The following is a 20,275-nucleotide window of genomic DNA, read 5'->3' as shown; positions in this document are numbered from 1 at the left end:
TTTGCTTGCCGGGTGAGAGAAGGCATTTTTGAGGAAGCATTATTTAAACAGAAACCTGAAGACTGCAGTAGGCTTGGCCAGGCAGAGGGGAAGAAGAACCTCCAGACAGAGGGGATTTGCACGTGTGACTATTGCGCTGGAGGCCCCGTGGGTACAAGGAACAGGGCATGGTGAGCCCAGAGGAGCGGCAGGAGAGGTGAGCAAGGCCCTTGAGGCCGCCGTGTTGAGTTCAGATCAAATCACGACTCCAGCCGAGTAAGCACTGGAGGGGGCTTGGGGCAGGAGTGAAACGCATTCCAGTTTCCAGCTGCTCTGCGGGAAGTGGGTTAAAGACAAACCAGAGTGGGAGCAGAGGCCAGTTAGGAAGCGGTTATGGTAGTTTAGCATCAGACTTGCTCATCTCGGACAAGGCTGTTACTAATGTCTTTCTTCTCTCCTCAGCCCTTCAGTCTCTACAGAGTAACGTGAGATGTTTATTGGATTGAAAATAAGTTTTATATTGGAAAATGTGGGACTTTGAATTTGCGATTGACCACTAGTAGTAGGCTGTATTTTACTGCATGTCCGTAATTTCACAGAAAGCGCATTTTGATGTATTTGTCAGGTTTCCTATGTTATTCGAGATGAAGTGGAGAAGTACAATCGAAATGGAGTCAATGCCTTGCAGCTGGACCCAGCACTCAACAGGCTTTTCACAGCAGGGCGGGACTCCATCATCAGGATTTGGAGCGTCAACCAGCACAAGGTAAGGCAGGGGTCCCACTAACATTTGAAATCTGTGCTCTGTACAGTTTGCTCTGATACAGCGTACCTTTCATAGCTTCAGATGTAACCTCTGAGCACTGAGGTATTTGGCACACCCTTTACAGATAAACTGCACCCAGAATTCTGTGAGTCCTTGAGAAAAACACCCCAGGGGAGTTTCAGAAGTGTCTAGCTAAGGGAGGGCCTCCGTAAACTAGGCGTGCGATAAGAGCTGCTAGAAAGGAACGAAGAGATTTGCCTCGTAGGGGGACTATTTGTAACAATTTTTTTTCTGCTTTAAATGTATTCCCAAAAAGCTTCTTGGGGACCGTTCCCACTGCTGCTAAGAAAAGGTCGACTGTGCTTTTTTATATTTGTAACTAATCTTGAACAAATACTTGATTTCTTCATTTAAAAGTGACTAGGATGCCCACAAACCCCATAGGACCTAATTTGATATCAAGGCTGGTGTAAAAGTATGAAGGCAAAACATACTCCCCTTCCTTAGGAGACTTAAAGTCTGCCTTCTTAAAGAGGGGCCAGGATTTCAGTGTATGGAAAGATAAATGCCCTGTCAAATGGCAATGAACTCTCTCTATATTTTGTTTAAATGCCTGTATTGTGAATGGCATGGAAAGGAAGATTCAGGGAAGGAAAATGACGTTTATTGAGCTCTTGGCTGTGTACCATACACTCTTAGCACTTTCATATCCAATATGATCTTAATTTTCATGATGCTCCTTCGGGGCAGCCCTTATGTCCGTGTGCATGGATGGGGAAACAGGCCCAGAGAACCCAGGGTCAAGTAGCTACTAAGTGACAGAGACTTAGAGCCTCTCTCACTTCAGTTCTCTGGTGCCAAACCTTGTAGTTTTAAAAGTCTGTGTCTTCTTGGCAAGCTCTGCAAGTCTGATGTTCAGTCCAGACAAGACCCACTATTTTGTGCACGTGCTAGATGATGTTTCTTTAAATGGCCTTTGGTCTAGTGGGGTTTGGATTCTTTAACCAGTAGCAGTAGTGGTGGTTCAACGTCAGAAACATGGAAAGTTAAGGAAATCGTGACTTTTAAGTGCTTTTTGGAACTTATATTTAAATTGCAATGGCACCTTTTTGGGAATTAATAGTATTTCAGACAAGTTACAAAAAATATTCACAAAAACTAACCTGGAAGAATCTAGAAAGGTCCCTGTTCTGCCCTCAAACATCTTTTTTGTGGTCTTCATTTTATGACAAGATTGAATAGCATAGTTTCTCAAATAGACGTGTATGGTTCTCTTTGCCCAGGAAGTGTCTTGCACTTGCCAGTCCTGGGCGTAGGATGTAACTATAGATTCTTCTGTACAGGACCTCTCCTGGTAATTAAGAACTTACCTATAAAAGCCAGCGAGAGGCATAGAAGAATCTCCAATTACTGAGTTGAAATGGAGACCAGGCTAATACTCCTTTAGCCCTTGGCTTCCATTTCTTCTCTGAAGGACCACAGGTACCATAAGGAAAACATTTAATTCAGAAGGCGAAATCCGCAGTAGGAAGCTGAAAACGAAAGTGTTCATCTCCCTCTGTCGAAGGCCGGGCTCCTCACAGCTCCCCTCGCCTCCTTTCTGCCCCGCTGTCCACTGGGAGCCCTCACCACGCCTGGGTCGGAAGCCCCAGCCTGCAGGTGTGGCCCCTCCCCGCCCGCTCTAGCGAGCCTGTCCTGGAGCACTGTTGCCTTCTCTAGCTCAGGGCAGGAAAGCTGAGCATTTGTCACGGAGACGTAGGCTTTTGTCCAGAATGACGCCGTCCTGAGACAAAACTTCCGTTTGCACCTGCTACCTGGGAGCGCCAGTTGCTGGGGGCTCAATTTTAAGGCCTTAGAGCAGCACGCCATGCTAACTGAAGGATCTGGACAGATTTAATATTTGTAATGTATTTTACTCGCTCAGATAAACTAATGACATCCTTATGATTTTCTTTTACTTCCAGCAAGACCCGTACATAGCCTCTATGGAGCACCACACCGACTGGGTGAACGACATCGTGCTCTGCTGTAATGGGAAAACACGTGAGTGCCGCTTTGGTTATCAGGCTCAGGAAGCTTTTCATTTAGTTTGACATATTTGTCATAAAATATAACGTACGTACAGAAAAGCTTACACACCTTGACAGCACAGCTCAGTAATAGGATTTTGCAAGGTAAACACCCATACCAAGAAATGCTTTAGCAGAAGCACCGCCTTCCCCACCCCCACCCGTGCCACCTTCTCGGTCCCTACTTTTGTCCCGAGGTACCGGCTCCTCTGTCTTCTGAACACTGGCGATTGGTTTTACCTGCCTTTGAACTGCATATAAATAGATTTGTATGTATTCTTCTTTTAACCTTGTTAATATACCTTTCTTCTCTTGTTATGGTAAGATCCATTTCCTGGTTTTTCAGTCTGTCTGAGAAGAATTTCCCCAATCAAACTAGTTCAACTGGAACTTTAAAAAGAAGTTTCTCCTGCCTCTTAAAAAAAAATTTGAGACAGAAGACAGTAGGTTCTAGAAAAAGTTTTTAGATATATATGTACCATATGTGTGTGTATCAACATGAACAGATATTTGAATTAATGTTAGGAATATTATAAATATTAAAGTATGTATAATAATATGTATATGTATAATAGAAACATTAGTTTGAAACAATGTTACATTGATTTATGATGTCTTTGAAATGGTGATAAGTTATCCTACGAAGGTGTTGGTTAATTCTTTGCCTCTTCTAGTGATATCTGCTTCCTCTGACACGACAGTAAAAGTATGGAATGCACATAAGGGGTTTTGCATGTCAACATTAAGGACACATAAGGTAAAAAACTAACATAATCTTCAGTGTATTCAGCATAATATTGGGATCTCAGTACTTTATGTGGCTCACTTCCTTGTCGATCTGCAGTGTCGGTCATGGTGCATGTGTTCTGTTACAGGATTACGTAAAGGCCTTAGCGTATGCCAAGGATAAAGAACTGGTAGCGTCGGCTGGGCTGGACAGACAGATATTCCTGTGGGATGTGAATACTCTAACAGCACTGACTGCCTCAAATAACACTGTCACAAGTAAGGTGTCTGAATGCGTTTCTTTAACAGTGCTCCTAGTTGACATAATTGAAGAATGGCTTATAAAACATCTTTGATAAGCTTGCATCAGTACAGCGGTTCACATTCTAGAGAGCGCTTCTATGTATAGTGTTCTAGCCCTGGAGAGAATGTTTGAAAAGGGAGAAGCTAGTTTCTCGCTGCAGTTTAAAATGGCAGCTCCTCCAGATGTCCCCTGGCATGTTTGTGCATGTGCACGTCTCAGCTCCCTAGCTAAAGCGTAGGCTCCTGCAGGACAGGAGAGTCCGTCTCACTGCTGCACTGTCTCTCCCACAGCATTGCCTGGCCCAGAGCCGCACACTCAGCAGAGAGATGCAGGTGGTGGTTACCTGACAAAGTAGGCAGTTTCTGACTTTCAGAAGTGTTACTATATAGTAAGAACCTTTGAGTTAATGACCAAGATGGAAAATACCCAAAGCAAAGAAAGAAAAGGTTTTCAGTGCTAATTTTGCAGGGCCTTTTCTGAGCAGCCGTAAAGAATGCAGCCAATTCCAGAAGAGTTCAGGGAGGCTAGGCTGCTCCGGAGGCAATTCAGAGACGTTCACAGCAGGTTGCAGCACGAGTGCTTCCTCTGCTGGGAGGTCTCAGGTTACCAGGTCAGACGCGTGCAGGTCTAGCCTGCAAACGCAGCCTCATGCTTGGCCCGGCCCACTTGCTAGAGCCCTCTGGGCCAGGTGTCAGAAAGGTCTCTAAGAAGCACATTTTTAGCTAAGTCTGGCCTGGATATAGGCCTGAACTATCTAGATCTCAGTATTATAGATTAAATTTGGCATGACTCACATTGACATAGCTAAGGCAGTTCTCATAAAACCTAGTGTGTGCCAACAGGGGCAAGTTGGGAGGCTTTCCGCCCCAGGAAATAGGTGAAGGTCTTAAACACTGTTCTTCCCTTGTTCTTACTGATTTGTCACCTGTACACTATCTCAGTGATTCAGCAGCTGGTCCCTGCTGGGGCTGTCATGGCCTATCATTTGGCGCTCGCTCGATATAAAGAACTGTGTCAGAGAGGCACTAACAAGAGGGAACAAAGGAAAACGTGATTGCCCCAAGGTCAGAGAGCAGGCTCAGTGGACATGGATTCGGGAACAAAGGAAACCGTGATTGGCCCCAAGGTCACAGAGCAGGCTCAGTGGACATGGATTCAGCAGCGGACACGTCTTGCCTAGAATTGTTTAGAGAGGATCTCACATGAGTTTTTTATGACTATAGAAATCATACTAATAGCTAACATTTCTTGAGCACTCCCTACAAGCAGTTACTTTTCTAACTACATATATTAACTCCTTTACTTATCTCTTCTCAGTGTGTTTGTTTATATTTATTCTTTACTGTAAAGTTAGGGTCATAATATATGGTTTTATATGCAGTTTTTTCACCCCACTGGCACTTTGTTCTGAATCAAAGGGCATAAACCTGTTGTCTAGTTCCCCCAGAGGAGTTGCGCCAAGTTATCCCCCCACAAATGATGTGCGAGAGTCCTATTTTACTGTGTTTTTTGATCATTTAATAGACTTGGTAGGTGAAAATAAAGCATGTTTACTTTGATTTATATTTGAAACTAGTGAGTTTGGACGCATTTTGCATATATATATTGGCACACACATATCTGTGAAAATACATCATGTGGGCAGTTTTTAATGGCAGTGTGCTTCAATTTCACAGATGTTTATTGAGCACTTGTATTTCCTCAAGTCCAGAAAAACGTAAAACTTGATAATAACGTTGCTTAGAATTACCTCTATTACAGATTCCTTTTCTTTAGAGCACTCGTAAAGATAAGATTTTCCAAATTGAATAATTAAACTTGCAATTTTTGTAGACTAGCTACTAAACAAACACCTGATGATTTTGTTAACACTCAGCTCCGTTTGTCCTTAATAGCTTCTTCTTTAAGTGGGAACAAAGATTCCATTTATAGCCTGGCGATGAATCAGCTGGGAACAATCATTGTATCCGGATCCACTGAGAAGGTAAGGGGGAGCTTACCTGGTGTTCTCACTGGAAAGCAGAGAACCCAAAATGATTTGATCTGTGTCATTACTAAATATATAGACAGTGGTTTTGCCGGGTGGAATGCTGAAAGAAAGGCTTTATTTGGACAAATACGAGCATAACCGTAATTACTGTCCTGTGTGGGGAGGGCCAGTCAGTGGGGCGGGGAGGCCGGTGCATTTTTGACATTCAGGAGGCCGCCCGCTGCTGGGGAAGGGAGCCCTGGGCAGTGTCCTGGGACAGGAGCAGTGTTTCACTCTCGGAACTTAGTGGTTGCCATTCGATTTATAGAAGTCATCTGTCACTTAAATTTGCTCGTGTGTACTCAGTTTGTGTGATATTTTGTCAAAATCTACAGGTTTTGAGAGTGTGGGATCCAAGAACGTGTGCAAAACTGATGAAGCTTAAAGGGCACACAGACAACGTGAAAGCGTTGCTGTTGAACAGAGACGGCACCCAGGTACACAACTCCGGGCGGGCACGGCCCCGAGAGGCCGCCAGGGGCTCCGCACCGCCGAGACTCCCCTCAGGGCACCGCTGCACCCGCCGGTCCGACCCAAGCCACACGTGCTGTGAACCGTGGACTAGGCTTAAGTCCCTAAAATACAACATTGTCCATGTAATAGCGCCAGTTTTGAAATTGCATCGCTTTAAAATAAAGGCCAAACAAGGAATTTCCTCCGAATAATTCTAATGCAAATGAGTAAAAGTAATTATGATACGTGTAGGCTAAAATAATTTAAAATGTTACCATGTCTAAAGTAGAAAAAACTGGTATCGAATGCTTTCTGCCAGCGAATTACGTGGAAAACTCCCTCACAGTCGGTCTGACTTCGGGGCAGATCTTGTCAGGTGACTGTTGTAGATACAATCTATAGTTTTAGTTCTCTAACAGGATACTTAGAGTCAACATTTCCAAGAAAGACACTTCGGTAATGTTTGCACATGTATTCTGTGGGCTACAGAACGTGCGAGTTATAAATCACAGTTCTGTTTGTTCTGTAGCAGTGCAGAAATGACCTTTCAGCCATGTAGATAATGACAAACTGAGCACCGTTTTGTGTTACGATGTAGCACGACCCTGTACCCCTGCCCCCACCCCCCTGGGCTGTTGTTTGCAAGGAGCAGGGATAAGTCCACAGCACGTGGGACAGTCTGGTCATGACGGGCTTAGAAAAGCTCCTCAGAGTGGGAAGGTGACGAGACGACAAACACCGTCATGCTTTTACTCCTGTGGAAATTTCGTCACACAAATTGCCTCCCACGTGAGATGGAGAAAACTTTTTGTCTCCAAAGGTGAAAGGAAGGTTTGAAAACCTAGCCAAACGAAGGAAATCATTTTCCAGAACCAGGCGAAGGCAGGCTTGGAGACGCCCATGAAGTCTTGGGCAGTGCGGGAGGCGCTCAGGGTTACTGAGCGGTGGCCTGCAGGAGAAGACTCCCTTTACCGGTCCTTCATTTGCTCATCTGCACGGTGGGGATCGTGACACTTAGTTTGGGTCGTTGGTGAGAAGATCAGAAGTAACGAGTGCATTCCTGTCTGCAATCCACTCGTTGTTTAGGGCTCTTGAGACCTTCGCAGCCTCCCTGGCCTGTGAGTCTAGGAGGCCTGGTGCAGCCCACTTCTCGCTGCCTCGCTGTGCAGCTGCCAGGCTGCACGTGAGATGGGCGCCCGTGCCCTGCCCTCCTGGCCGTGTCCAGGTTGCACGGGATCACGTCGTCTGCACGGGACCGCCCCTCAGCACAGGCTGTAGACGGGACGGTTTCCAGAAGGGGACTCTGGGCCCGGCAGACTTCTGGAGCTCCTCCTGGTGACTGCACTCCATGCCTTGTTTCCTATGTGGACATTTGTGCGTGTGCTTTCGCCCAAGGTGATTTAAATAGCAAGTAAATGCGCGTTGCCTGAAGTCAGCTAATTTGCTACCAGCAGAGATAGTGGTGAGGGGACTGCTTTAAAAGCTGCTTGTCAGCCTCAGAGTACATAATTAAGTGGATATCATTCCTTCTCTAGTTCCTCCTCCATCCCTTTTCCTTATCAACCCCTGTACACTAAATGTAAATTTATTTAACGACCAACACACAGCAGTTTTATCAGTACCTCAGGGAATTGACCAACAAAACAACTCTAACTACCCGTTTGGGAAAAAGGGGGGCGAGAGACCTTTACTTAGTGATGCTCAGACTCCTGTGATACAGAAGAGACGGTTCACTGGGCCAGAGTTTACGTTGCCCCCTGCAGAACTGCCCTGCAAGCTCCTATCATAGGGTCCCTGGAGGCCTCGTAGTTCAAGGACTTAATGATGTGTGCACTGGGCCCGTGAACCCCGTGGGTGTCAGCCTGTGGCCCCTTTCCTTTGTTGTAGAGTAAGATTCTTACGTAGCAAATCTTGAAGTTTGAGCTCTGTCACCATTGCCGTTGCTTTGATCGGTACCAGCATTACTGGTCCAAACCATTTTTCAGAGGCAGAAATACGGGTTGTTAGGAGCGTGCTTGACAGTGTGGGGTCTGGAGAGAAGCCCCTTGCAAAGCACAGGAAAACAGGAGTTTTCGGGCAGGTTCCTAACCTCACCTTTCTCCGTTCCCAGTGCCTTTCCGGCAGCTCTGATGGGACCATCCGCCTTTGGTCCCTGGGTCAGCAGAGGTGTATAGCGACGTACCGAGTCCACGACGAAGGCGTTTGGGCTCTGCAAGTCAATGACGCCTTCACACACGTGTATTCCGGGGGAAGGGACCGGAAGATTTACTGCACAGACCTAAGGAACCCTGACATCCGAGTGCTGATCTGTGAAGAAAAAGCACCCGTTCTCAAGGTAGATCGCACGTTTCAGTTTTTTATAATTAAGGTCGTTACACGTGCTAGCCAAATGCTGCAAAGTCTATGGTGAAACATGAGTCAGTTGTGGGATTTAAAAAAGATATTTTAACATTTTTGTTAGTCATCTGGAGAAGAGCTGGTGGCTTCTTGGGTCCCGCAGGGACGCCTGGCCCTCCCGGTGGCGTGTCCTAGAGGGACTACCCCGCACTCACACAGCTCCTGAGACCCCCTGGCTCCCCGAACACGCGTGGGGGGAGGAGTTTGAGGAGTTCAGGTATCCGTGAGCAGAGGGCCAAGCAGAAATGTGTCCCCTGCCTCAAGAGGAGGGTTGTGGAAGAGCGCCCCTGAGGAGGAGGGGCGAGCCGGCGCGTCCTCCGCACGGTGACCGCCTCACCGCGGTCCTGGCAGGGTCTGGGGTGGGCCTGAGGGTGCTGGGGAGCATCGCTGCTGACACCTGCCACAAGCGAAGCCTAGGCCGACCGTGGCCAGTCGTCCTACGACAGAGTGTTCAGCCTCACCGATACTCACAGAATTGCACATTAGAACAACTGGGAGGACATTTCCGGATTTGAAATGGAGGCATAGAGACAGCATTACCCCTCCTCCCGGAAATCATCTGGAAACACCAGGGAAAACAAGAAACAACAGCAAATTCCCGTCATCTGTGAAACTAAGTGACATCTGAACCCCAGAGCACGGTATCAGAGGGAGGGCTGGAAAGGGGAATGGAGGTCAGATGAGGGGTGAGGGGATGCCTGCGGTCTAGGAGCTCACGCAAAACTGGCGGAGCACACCTCTTTAAAACAGATGGCACGGCCCTGGCTGGTGCGGCTCAGTGGATTGAGTGCCAGCCTGTGAACCAAAGGGCCGCCAGTTCGATTCCCAGTCAGGGCACGTGCCTGGGTTACATAGGTCCCCAGTTGGGGGATGCAAGAGGCAACCACACATTCATGTTTCTCTCTCTCTCTTTCTCCCTCCTTTCCCCTCTCTATAAGCAAATAAAATCTTTAAAAAAAATAAAATAGATGGCACACCCTCATGGACAAACCAGTAGTACTTGAGGGAAGCAAGGGAGGCAGGGCTGAAAGCACAGGCGCAGCACGTGCACAGGAGGCGGGCTGAGCGGGCGCAGGCGGGGAGGGGAAGCACTGCATGGGAGTCCTGCAGCTGCCGGGATCCCAGGGCCGTGGAGAAAAACCACTTAGCACAGGCATAACTATACGTCACAGGGGATGTCACTTTGAACTGCAGAGCCTGGCCCGGTCCCCACGGCTCCAGGAAGAACATCCCAGTACAGGAAGAAGAGTGGACGAATGTAGCGTGGTTGCACTGGCACAGTATATGGGCGTTTGTGTATTTCATGCATCTAGTATTTTAAAAATCCAGAGTTAGGGGGCAGAGGGATTGGGCAAAAAGGGAAAAGGACTCATGGACACACAGACGTATGTGTGGGACAACAGTGTGGGGTTGTGGGGCAGCAGGGGCACATAAGGGGGATAAAGGGTAATGGAAAAAATATGATTAAAAAACTCCAGAAGACACACAGTAAACCCTTCACAAGTATACTGTCCTTAGGCGAGGGTAGATTGTCTGGGGTTGCTTTTCACTTGTGCTGTGTTTTTATTAAAAAAAAAATGTTTCTTTGTTATTAAGAATGGAAAAACAAAAGGGCGGCAAAAACAAAAAAATTACACTAAGTCATCCTTTGCACGGTCCCCATTTAGGTCCCTTACACTCACCACACTTTGACTTGCAGCCCCTGTTTTCAGTGAGAAGTCAGCCCTGCTACCCTTGTAGGGCTGTGCATTTCTTTTTTTTTTTTTTAATATTTCATTTATTTATTTTTAGAGAGGGAAGGGAGGGAGAAAGAGAGAGAGAGAGAGAGAGAGAGAGAAACATCAATGTGCGGTTGCTGGGGGTCATGGCCTGCAACCCAGGCACGTGCCCTGACTGGGAATCGAACCTGCGACACTTTGGTTCGCAGCCTGAGCTTAATCCACTGAGCTACGCCAGCCAGGGCTAGGGCCGTGCATTTCTTTAGCACAGACTCCCTCATTCATCTGTTGGACCCCTAGCCTTTCAGGCCTGCGTGGTGTAGTAAACACACAAATGTTGAGTGGAGGGGCTATTTAACAATGTGTACCTAGTCCTGGTGGCTCACACAAGTCAACATTTCCCAAAGCAGTATATTTGTGTGTTGGTTTCAGATGGAGCTTGATAGATCAGCTGATCCCCCTCCTGCAATCTGGGTGGCGACAACTAAATCTACAGTAAATAAGTGGGTAAGTAAGCCGTTGTATGCTTGGCAAAGGATTAGAAACACGTGGTTTGTTATTACGGACCTGCCAGATACCAGTCGAAATGCTCAATGTGAAACTGGCTGTCGGCAAAAATCTGAAAGCTCTGACGAATGCAGGTGTAAATCCAAGGGTCGTACAAAAATGAAGGTAGTAGTCAAAATAAAGCTTCAGACATGTTTGTCAGGAGCCGAGGAATGCATTTGATGTGCTTAGCACAGGCGCTGCGGCCTGGCACAGCCAGTAGAGATTAGTGAAACCGGGCAGCCCAGGTATCAGCACAGCAGGGAGGCTCGTTAGACTTCTGTTTTTCTAAATGTGGAGAAAACTGAAAATTGTGCTTTCACGTTCATTTCCTTTTTCTTGGTAGTATGAAGAATGGGGGTGGAAATAGAGGAGGATCAGAGAGAAGCCATCAAAAGCACGATTCATTCTTAAATCTTAACTAAAGAAGATTTTAAGTTTTCTGACCAGGCTGTTTGTGACTATCAAAAGAGAAAGTGTTTATTTACATCTGTTCCTGTTTATATGCAGCTCAAGTGGCCTTGCTCTGTACTTGTAGCAAACATTACACGTCTTATCTAAGTTTCTTTGCTCCAATTTGAGATCTGCATAGTCTGCCTGGAAGAGAGCCTAGTGTTCTCTCGAAAAAGACATCCCCTTCTTAATAGTCGTTTTGGTTTTTTTAACTGTGGTAGATAATTATACTTTGCACTATGTATTTTTTGGTTGATGTAGTTATTGGGTTTTCATTTGTTTGCTCTTTGTTTTTCTTGCCATTTTAAATAGATTGGTCACGTTTACAAAGCATAAAATGATTAAATAATGAATTTTGTTCCTTCAGACATTGAAGGGAATTCACAACTTCAGAGCCTCCGGAGATTACGACAACGACTGCACAAACCCTATAACTCCCCTTTGTACACAGCCTGACCAGGTCATTAAAGGTAAGGGAGCGGGAAGGTGTCGTATGATGTTCCTCCTGCTGGCTGGCGTGGTTTGTGCTCTGTTACAGACCAGTTAACAACCGCTGCCGCACTGTTCATTTAAGTGTAGCACAATAGAAGGATTGTTTTTGCTAATTGTGTGGGTTTTTCTCCTTCAGGTGGTGCTAGTATTATTCAGTGCCACATTCTGAATGATAAGAGACATATATTAACCAAAGATACCAATAATAATGTGGCGTATTGGGATGTATTGAAGGTGAGTATCTTTTTGTATTAAACAGAGGTTACTGGATCACATATCCCATTTATTTTTTATTGTTAAATATATAGAAATATATAACAGTGGTATAAAGCTCAAGATAATACATATATACATTAAGGTTTAGTTTCAGTAATACTTTATGTGGGTAGATAGTTCTTACGTGAATATTGGATAAGGCTTGGGTTCCTCTTTTAAGCAGCTCAGATTTGAAAGGAACCATTTTCTCTGTTTAGTATATAACAAATTGTGTTATAGGCTGCCTTACCCTCAAGTGAATCCAGTACAAGCGCTTCCTGTCTTTGACACTGTTGTCGTCATTTTGGGCCGATAAGTCTTTGCTGCAGGTGAGGGGCGTGGGATCTGTCCTGTGTGTTGGACGGTGGTCAGCAGCACCCCAGCCTCTGTCTTCCAAACGCCTGCCAGTAACCTCCTTGTCCTCGCCCAAGTCCGTGGTAACGGCCCATAGTGTCTCCAGGCATTGCCAGGTGCCTAGAGAGGGACAAAGGCGCAGTGACTCTCGGTTGAGACCTGCTGGAGGGCGTGGAGTAACGCGGCCGTTGTTGGGGTTTGCCGCCGTCCCGGGGACGCCAGTTACAGCTGTGGGCACGCCGCGGCAGCACCCTCTGGGATGGTTGGGGTGTGTTGAGCTGTTCAGTCACATCTAAATAGCCCTGAGGAATTTATAGGCGGTTTGAAAAGTTTGCTTTTCGAGCTCTGACAAATGTGCCCCTTCTTGGTGGTGTTGGTATTTTCATTGAACAGGTATTTCCTGGTTTGAGTGAATATTGTGAGCAGAGAGAACTGTGTTAGGAGTCACAGATAACAGAAAAGCCTGTACCATGATCCCCTCTGGTACCAGGAACAAGAGTTGGGGAATGGGAGAGCCTTATAGATAAAATAAACAGATCACAGGACATGGCAGCTTACGCTCAAGGGCAATTACTTAGAACTAGAAAGGAATTGGAGAGCTTCGTGGTGGAAGCACACTTGAACAGGGACTTGAAGGATTCCAGCAGGTGAAGAGTGGCAGGACATGTTAGGAAGAGGGAGCGAAGGACAAAGACACAGAAGAGGGAAGGTACCTGCCTGTTCAGAGCAAGGTGAGCAGCTCTGTGCAGTTGGGGACTAGGCGAGTTCAAGGGAGTCGTAAGGGTATCAGGATGAAAGATGAGACTCAGGTCATTTCCCAGAGTCTTGCATTACAGGCCCTAGAGTTGGCCTTTCTTTGGTACTCCCTAAGGAATCTTAATCTTAGAAGGTTTGTTTTTTTAAGATTTTATTTATTTTTTAGAGAGAGGGGAAGAGAGGGAGAAAGAGAGAGAGAAACATCATTTGTGAAAGAAACATCAATTGGCTGCTCTGGGGCTCCTGCAGTGGGAAACTTGGCCCGCAACCCAGGCACTGCCCCAAGGAATCGAACCGGCAACCAAACAAGTTCCTTTCTGGGGAAAAGGGATGGTCTCTGAATAGAAACTGTGGCCTAACACTGTCCCTCCCTGTGGGGCAGCTGGGTGGGAAGTCACATTACAAATCAATTGCTGGGTGAGCATGGCTTCAGAACAAGAGGCCTTACTTCGGTGGAAAACTGAATTGCATTGCGGCAGCCTGCCCCAGTCTTTTCTCTACAGCAGAGATGTGCTTATCAGGGGACGAGAACTCGTGTTTGGTTCCGAGTGGGGTCCTGCAGAGACGGGAGGATTCAGAGCAGCCCCAAGGACTTCTTCAGCGGGAACTCAGACACTCCACCTCTCATGTGGCCCCGGCTCGCGCTGCCCCGGGGCCAGGCCTCACCCCGTGCTGCCGAGCACGTGATGCTGTCCCGAAGAGCCGACAAAATCTAACCAGGCAGCTAGTCTCTGAGGGTTGACTTGCTGATTTTCTGCCCATGGGTCTGATGTCCTCCCTTGGCCTGGTTAGCTGAAGTCTTAGTAGAGGCCTGCCGTCTGAATGGGAGGTGGTTCTGCTTAGATGGGGCACCAAGCTGGCATTTACCCTGACTGGCATTTCTGTGTCTCTGGCAGCTTCCCACACCCGGACACTAGACCTTGAAGTTTAGAGAGCAAGTGATTGGGTGTGATGAGCATGACATGAAACAAAAGAAGGGAAGTCAGGAGTAGTTTGGAAGAGAGGCCCAAAGTCGGACAGAACGGCGTTCTAATCTTGGCTCTGCCAGCTACTAGACAGAGTGATCTCCAGAACAGGCTAAACCTCTCTCAGCCTCTGTCTTTACTCCTCAAATGTGGTGGTACCTATTTCCTGGTGACGTTAAGAGGATGTTCAAGAAGTATTTATCAAAATTCAAATTCTTGGTTCCGGCCAAGATGGAGGCGTAGGTAGAAAAGCTTCACTTCCTCACACAACAAAAGAAGGATACCAGTTAAAAACAAAAACAACCAGAACTGCCAAAAAATGAAACTGCGTGGAAGTCCAACACCGAGGAGTTAAAGAGACATTCATCCAGACCAGCAGGAGGGGTGGTGGAGACAGGCAGCCTGGGCAGAGAGGACATGCAGCAAGACGGCAGACTGCGTAGGCAAGGTGGGGGCTGGCTGATGGGGCGGTCCCACATTTGCTCCAATAAGCTAGGAGGAACAACTGGGAAGCAAGATAGACCTCGAAACCCAGGGTTCCAGTGCAGGGAAACTAAAGACTCAAAAGCTCTGCCTGTTAAAAGCCTGTGGCAGTGGGAGAAACTCCCAGTCTCGCCGGAGAGTCCGTTGGAGAGGCCCACAGGATCCTAGAGTGTACACAAGTCAACCCACCTGGGAGTCAGCACCTGAAAGGGTACATTTCGCTTGTGGGAAGTGAGGGAAGTGACAAAGTGGGGCAAAAGCTGAGCAAGTGGGCAAGTGGCATTGTTCCCTTTCTGACCCCTCCCACAGACAGCACCACAATGCAGCATGTGGGTTGCCCGACCCTGGCAAATACCTAAGGCTCCACCCCTACAACGTAACAGTTGAGTCAAGATAAGGAAATATGGCACAAATGAAAGAACAGATCAAAACTCCAGAAAAAGAACTGAGCAATGAGGAGATAGCCAACCTATCAGATGCAGAGTTCAAAACACTGGTAATCAGGATGCTCACAGAATTGGTTGATTACGGTTGCAAAATGAAGGAAGAAGGGAAGGCTATGCAAAATGAAATAAAGGAAAATATACAAGGAACCAACAGTGAAGAGAAGGAAACTAAGACTCAATGATTGGACCAAAAGGAAGAAATAAACGTCCAACTGGAACAGAATGAAGAAACAAGAATTCAAAAAATGAGGAGAGGCTTAGAAACCTCTGGGACAACTTGAATCATTCCAATATCCAAATTATAAGGGTGTCAAAAGAAGAAGGACAAGAGCAAGAAATTGAAAACTCGTTTGAACAAATAATGAAGGAAAACTCCCCCAATCTGGCAAAGAAAATAGATTTCTACGAAGTCCAGGAAGCTCAGAGAGTCCCCAAAAAATTGGGTACAAGAAGACACACATCAAGACATAATTACCCAAGATTAAAGATAAGGAGAGACTCTTGAAAGGAGCAAAAGAAAAGGAGAGAGTTACCTACAAAGAAGTTCCCATAAGACTATCAGCTGATTTCTTAAAAGAACCCTTAATGGCAAGAAGGTGCTGGAAAGGAGTATTGAAAGTCTTGAAAGGCAAGGACCTACCTCCAAGATTACTCTATCCAGCAAAGCTTTCATTTAGAATGGAAGGACAGATAAAGTCAAGGTAAAGGAGTTCATCATCACCAACCCCTTGTTATATGAAATGTTAAAGGAATCTAAGAAAAAGAAGATCAAAAATATGAACAGTAAAATGACAACAAACTCAGTTATTAACAACTGAACCTAAAAAAAAAAAAAAAAAAAAAACTAAGCAAACAACTAGAACAGGAACAGAAACACAGCAATGGAGATCACATGGAGGGTTATCAATGGGGAGGTGGAGGGGGAGAATGGGGGAAAAGGTACAGGGAATAAGAAGTATAAATGGTAGGTACAAAATTGATGGGGGGAGGTTAAGAATAGTACGGGAAATGAAGAAGCTAAAGAACTTATATGTACGACCCATGGACATAAACTAAGGCGGGAGGGTACAGGGCAGAAGAGGAGAAGGAGTAGAAAAAATGAGACAACTGTAATAGCATAATCAATAAATAATACTTAAAAAAGAAGCATTCATCATAGTGGCTGGCACGTAGTACTTAGGAAGCTGTTGCACTAACACAGGTGAAATATCATCAGGTACGTGACTGGGTAGCAAGAAGAGACCTGCAGATAAGAGTGATGCTTGAAGAAAAGGAAGATGAATCCTGGGCTTCTGGATTAGATAGCTTGGTGAGTGGAAGTAATAGAAGGAATGCGAGGGTGGGGAATGGGTTGTTGGGGGAAGGGACATGCTGAGAAAGACAGTGCGTTTCTGTGGGGCGTCTGAGTAGAGGCGTCTGCTGGGCAGACAGCCGCAGAGCCCAGGGCACAGATGAAAGAGCTGGGCTGGAGAAACAGGGCCAGCAGTCACCGGCCCATGGATTATCATCGGAGTCATGGAAAATGGCCCAGTTTCCATGTGGTGCGTCTGTGCTGAAAAGAGAAGAGACCAAGTCATCCCCCTTTCAGGAATTGTTAAGAAAAGAGGAAGCCACAAAAGAGTATAATAAAAAGTGTAAGAAGACCAAGAGTCAGTGGCAGTTCAAGAATTACTGAAGCACTTTGGAAAGGAGCTCGGGGTTAGCAGCACTGGCCTGTGGAGACATCCTGCAGAATACGGAATGTGACGTGCGCGTGGATTTCATCAAGAAGAGGGTGGTGTCTGGGGAGAGCAGTCTCTAGCGAGTCCTAGGGCAAAAGCCAGGCGGAGTGGGCTGAGTAGTGCTTGGGAGGTGAGGAAACAGAATGTGAGTGCTGGCAGTCCTGGACATAGTTTTACTCTGCTGCAGTGAAGAGGAGTAGCTGGGAGGATTTAGGGATGAAAGGGCCAACAAAGGTTTTGTTTTGGTGTGCAGGTATTTTTCCGATGGGAGAAATTTCAGGCATGGTTCACTGCTCAGGAGGACAGGCCAATGGAGACAGAAGGTAGATGGTGGGACAGGCCCCCAGAAAGCGAGAGGTGAGGGGATCCAGAGCATGGCAATAAGGGACACCCTCTCCTTGCACCAGGAAGGGTGGGAGCAGAAATTTAAGGGGATTTTGACCATGCTTCTCTTTTTTGAGGAGTAGAGGTCAGGGTCATGTGCTGAGGGTAGTGAGGAAGGGCAGTGAGGTCAAAAATAGAGTAAAGATGAGGATGTGGAGAACTGACTCTGAAGCAGAAGAGATCCCAGGTAGCATGTGGGTGAACTGTGGTGGAGATTGTACATTCATAGCAGGAACACTGTCAAGGATTTGAGAGGTCAGCATGTCCTTTGATTGTCCATGTGGTTGCTGCTGTTGTCCAGGACGAAAGCAAGAACTCAAGACGGACAAGACATTGAACCAGAGCTCAAGTCTTGAGTGAGAGAGTAACCAGAGAGGCTGCTAGACGGCAGCGAGGAAAGGGGTACAGGTGACTGCAGCTCAGTTACATGGGAGTGGTTATGAAGAGGCGATGGACCGTGGTCTCTGTGCCACAGGAGGCATGGGATGCAGGAGAAGCAGCACAGCCGCCCTCTGAGAAGGTGCCTGAAGGACTGGGACCCCGAGGAAAGTCGGTGCTGTCAGGGCGAAGCGTGGGAAGGAGCACTCTGATACGCTTCGGGACTAGGATGGGCTGTTCGGGACTGAATGCTCCGTGGCACCGAGGGCGTTCAGGACAAGTTTGGGGGATAAGGGAGGATTATCGTGGTCCAGAAAGAGAAACCTAAAATCGCCACCTGTGTCTTAGCTGTTGTTACCTGAAGGTAGCTTCAGAGTTCTCTTAAGGGGTTTAGTAAGTGTTGTTTGTTCCTTGAAGATTTTTTCCTTCATTTGACATTGCTTCCAGTTAAGGGTGGTAGTATATTAGTATGAACAAGATTAAATCACAGTTTCCAAAAGGAGGCTATTTTTATAAGGTTGTTTTAATTTAAAATTTAAAGATAAATGCTTTAAAATAAAAATGTTTGACCACTTCATCTTAAAATGTATTTTAGACTCCATTTTATTTAGACAAATGTGAAAATCTATAAAATTGTGGGGGGAGAAAACTGTACTTGAACAATGATTGAAATAAAAAATAAATAAAATAAAATAAAATAAGTTTGATTGGACACATGAAAAAAAAATCTATAAAATTGTCAACAGCTGAAAATCAGAATCAACTTCATTTGCCAGTTAATACTGATAATTATTGTACTTTCTTTTTGATGCCTAGGCATGTAAAGTGGAAGATCTGGGCAAAGTGGATTTTGAAGATGAAATTAAGAAAAGATTTAAGATGGTTTATGTGCCAAATTGGTTCTCAGTAGACTTAAAAACAGGGGTAAGTTATCAATTGATATTCGTGCAATTTGGCATAATGGAAACTTTTAATATAGCTCAATACTAAGTATCATTAGTTACAGAGTCCTGTGTTTTTAAGTGTGAAAGGAGAAAAATTGTTATCTCTTGCAAAATGTTTAAATGCCTTTTGGTATCCTAGTAAATTAAATTGCATTTGTACTGAATTGCATGAAACACATTTTGGCTTCTTAGCACTTTAGTTAAATAGCACAAATGAAAAAAGGTTGAGACACTTATTTGGAGAATGGATCCAGATCGCCACTGCTGACTTTTTATGTTTGACAGATGCTGACAATTACTTTGGACGAGAGCGACTGTTTCGCCGCTTGGGTGTCTGCAAAAGACGCCGGCTTCAGCAGCCCCGACGGCTCAGATCCCAAACGTGAGTTGTGTCCTTGCCTCTCTCCTCCTCGCCAAAGGGAAGGCGGCCCATGCTGCTTCTCACTGTGTGCTCGTCTCTGTGAGAGTCCGTTTGTTATATCTGGTTGGTGATGCCTTTGGTCAGGATTCCCCTAAGAACGGGACATTCTCCTGAGAATGTAACCCGATGTGTACAAAGACAGTTTCAGTGGCTTTACAGGGAAGTAGCCTTTTCAAGAATGCAGCTCCTGCTGCGTGTGTTCATCTTTGAAGAGGGGCTGTCTCTGAACAACCAGACAGACAGACAGACTGCGTTTGCTCCGCATTGCCACCGCTCTAAACATTCTAGGGTAAAAGTTTAACAGACTTGGCAAAATCTCTGAAATCTTGGTTTTAAACATCAGTGGCATTGGGTTAAGAATTTAACATCAGCCCTGGCTGGCATAGCTCAGTGGATTGAGAGCAGGCTGGGAACCAAAGTGTCCCAGGTTCAATTCCCAGCCAGGGTACATGCCTGGGTTGCAGGCCATAACCCCCAGCAACCGCACATTGATGTGTGTGTCTCTCTCTCTATCTCCCTCCCTTCCCTCTCTAAAAATAAATAAATAAATAAATAATCTAAAAAAAAAAAAAAACAAAAAGAATGTGGATTGTCGAAAAAAAAAAGAATGCGGGTTGTCATATTTGAAATAGAGACAATTTAAAAAAAAAGAATTTAACATAAGAATATGTGGAAACTTATTTATTTCTTCCCTTCTATTTTTAGGTGAAAACTAGTAACTTTTTTCCCCACTTTTTTCTTTTTAATTAACTCTTTTGCAGTGAACTTAGGAGGGCTTTTACTCCAGGCCCTCCTAGAGTATTGGCCCAGAACACATGTGAATCCCATGGATGAAGAAGAAAATGAAGTCAACCATGGTGCGTGCTTTTATATCAGGATAGTAATTTAAAAGTACTCAGAAGTTAAAGAGACTTAGACTGGTTGTTGTTTTAAGAAGCATGTCGAGCATTTGCTAAATGGTGACACAGTGTTTGTGGTGTGCTCAGTGTGTTGTTGCCTTCCCTCCCACACCCTGAAGTCAGACCATCCATCCATCCAGTCCCAGCTGCAGTTCGGAGGGACTTGCAACAAGTGAAGCTGCCCGAGACAGAAGGAGAAAACCCTGTATGTTCACACGACCTTTGTCCTTGACAGCAGGCAGCTTAGCAGGCTTCTTCCGGAGGCCGACCTAGCGCGTCCGCGGCCTGCGGGACTCGTCCTTGTGCCACCACGCGCCCTGTCGGGCTGAGGCGCTGC

General features: G+C 46.0%; 1 protein-coding gene across 1 annotated transcript in view; it reads left to right on the top strand.

Annotated features, from left to right (window-relative positions):
• Window positions 1-20,275, top strand: part of WDR48 (WD repeat domain 48) — a 40,607-nt gene that overhangs the window by 11,583 nt on the left and 8,749 nt on the right. Inside the window, exons 2-14 of the mRNA XM_028518522.2 lie at window positions 605-745; window positions 2,710-2,788; window positions 3,489-3,571; window positions 3,690-3,819; window positions 5,740-5,828; window positions 6,209-6,310; window positions 8,437-8,661; window positions 10,874-10,948; window positions 11,808-11,910; window positions 12,069-12,166; window positions 18,491-18,598; window positions 18,904-19,000; window positions 19,801-19,896. Coding sequence (XP_028374323.1) covers window positions 605-745; window positions 2,710-2,788; window positions 3,489-3,571; window positions 3,690-3,819; window positions 5,740-5,828; window positions 6,209-6,310; window positions 8,437-8,661; window positions 10,874-10,948; window positions 11,808-11,910; window positions 12,069-12,166; window positions 18,491-18,598; window positions 18,904-19,000; window positions 19,801-19,896 — 1,426 coding nt within the window. The remainder of the gene's footprint in view (window positions 1-604; window positions 746-2,709; window positions 2,789-3,488; window positions 3,572-3,689; window positions 3,820-5,739; window positions 5,829-6,208; window positions 6,311-8,436; window positions 8,662-10,873; window positions 10,949-11,807; window positions 11,911-12,068; window positions 12,167-18,490; window positions 18,599-18,903; window positions 19,001-19,800; window positions 19,897-20,275) is intronic.

The sequence above is a fragment of the Phyllostomus discolor genome, chromosome 7, assembly GCF_004126475.2.
Source record: "Phyllostomus discolor isolate MPI-MPIP mPhyDis1 chromosome 7, mPhyDis1.pri.v3, whole genome shotgun sequence".
NCBI classification, from domain to species: domain Eukaryota; kingdom Metazoa; phylum Chordata; class Mammalia; order Chiroptera; family Phyllostomidae; genus Phyllostomus; species Phyllostomus discolor.
Note: the sequence above shows the minus strand (reverse complement) of the source record. Positions and strands in the feature narration are given on the sequence as shown.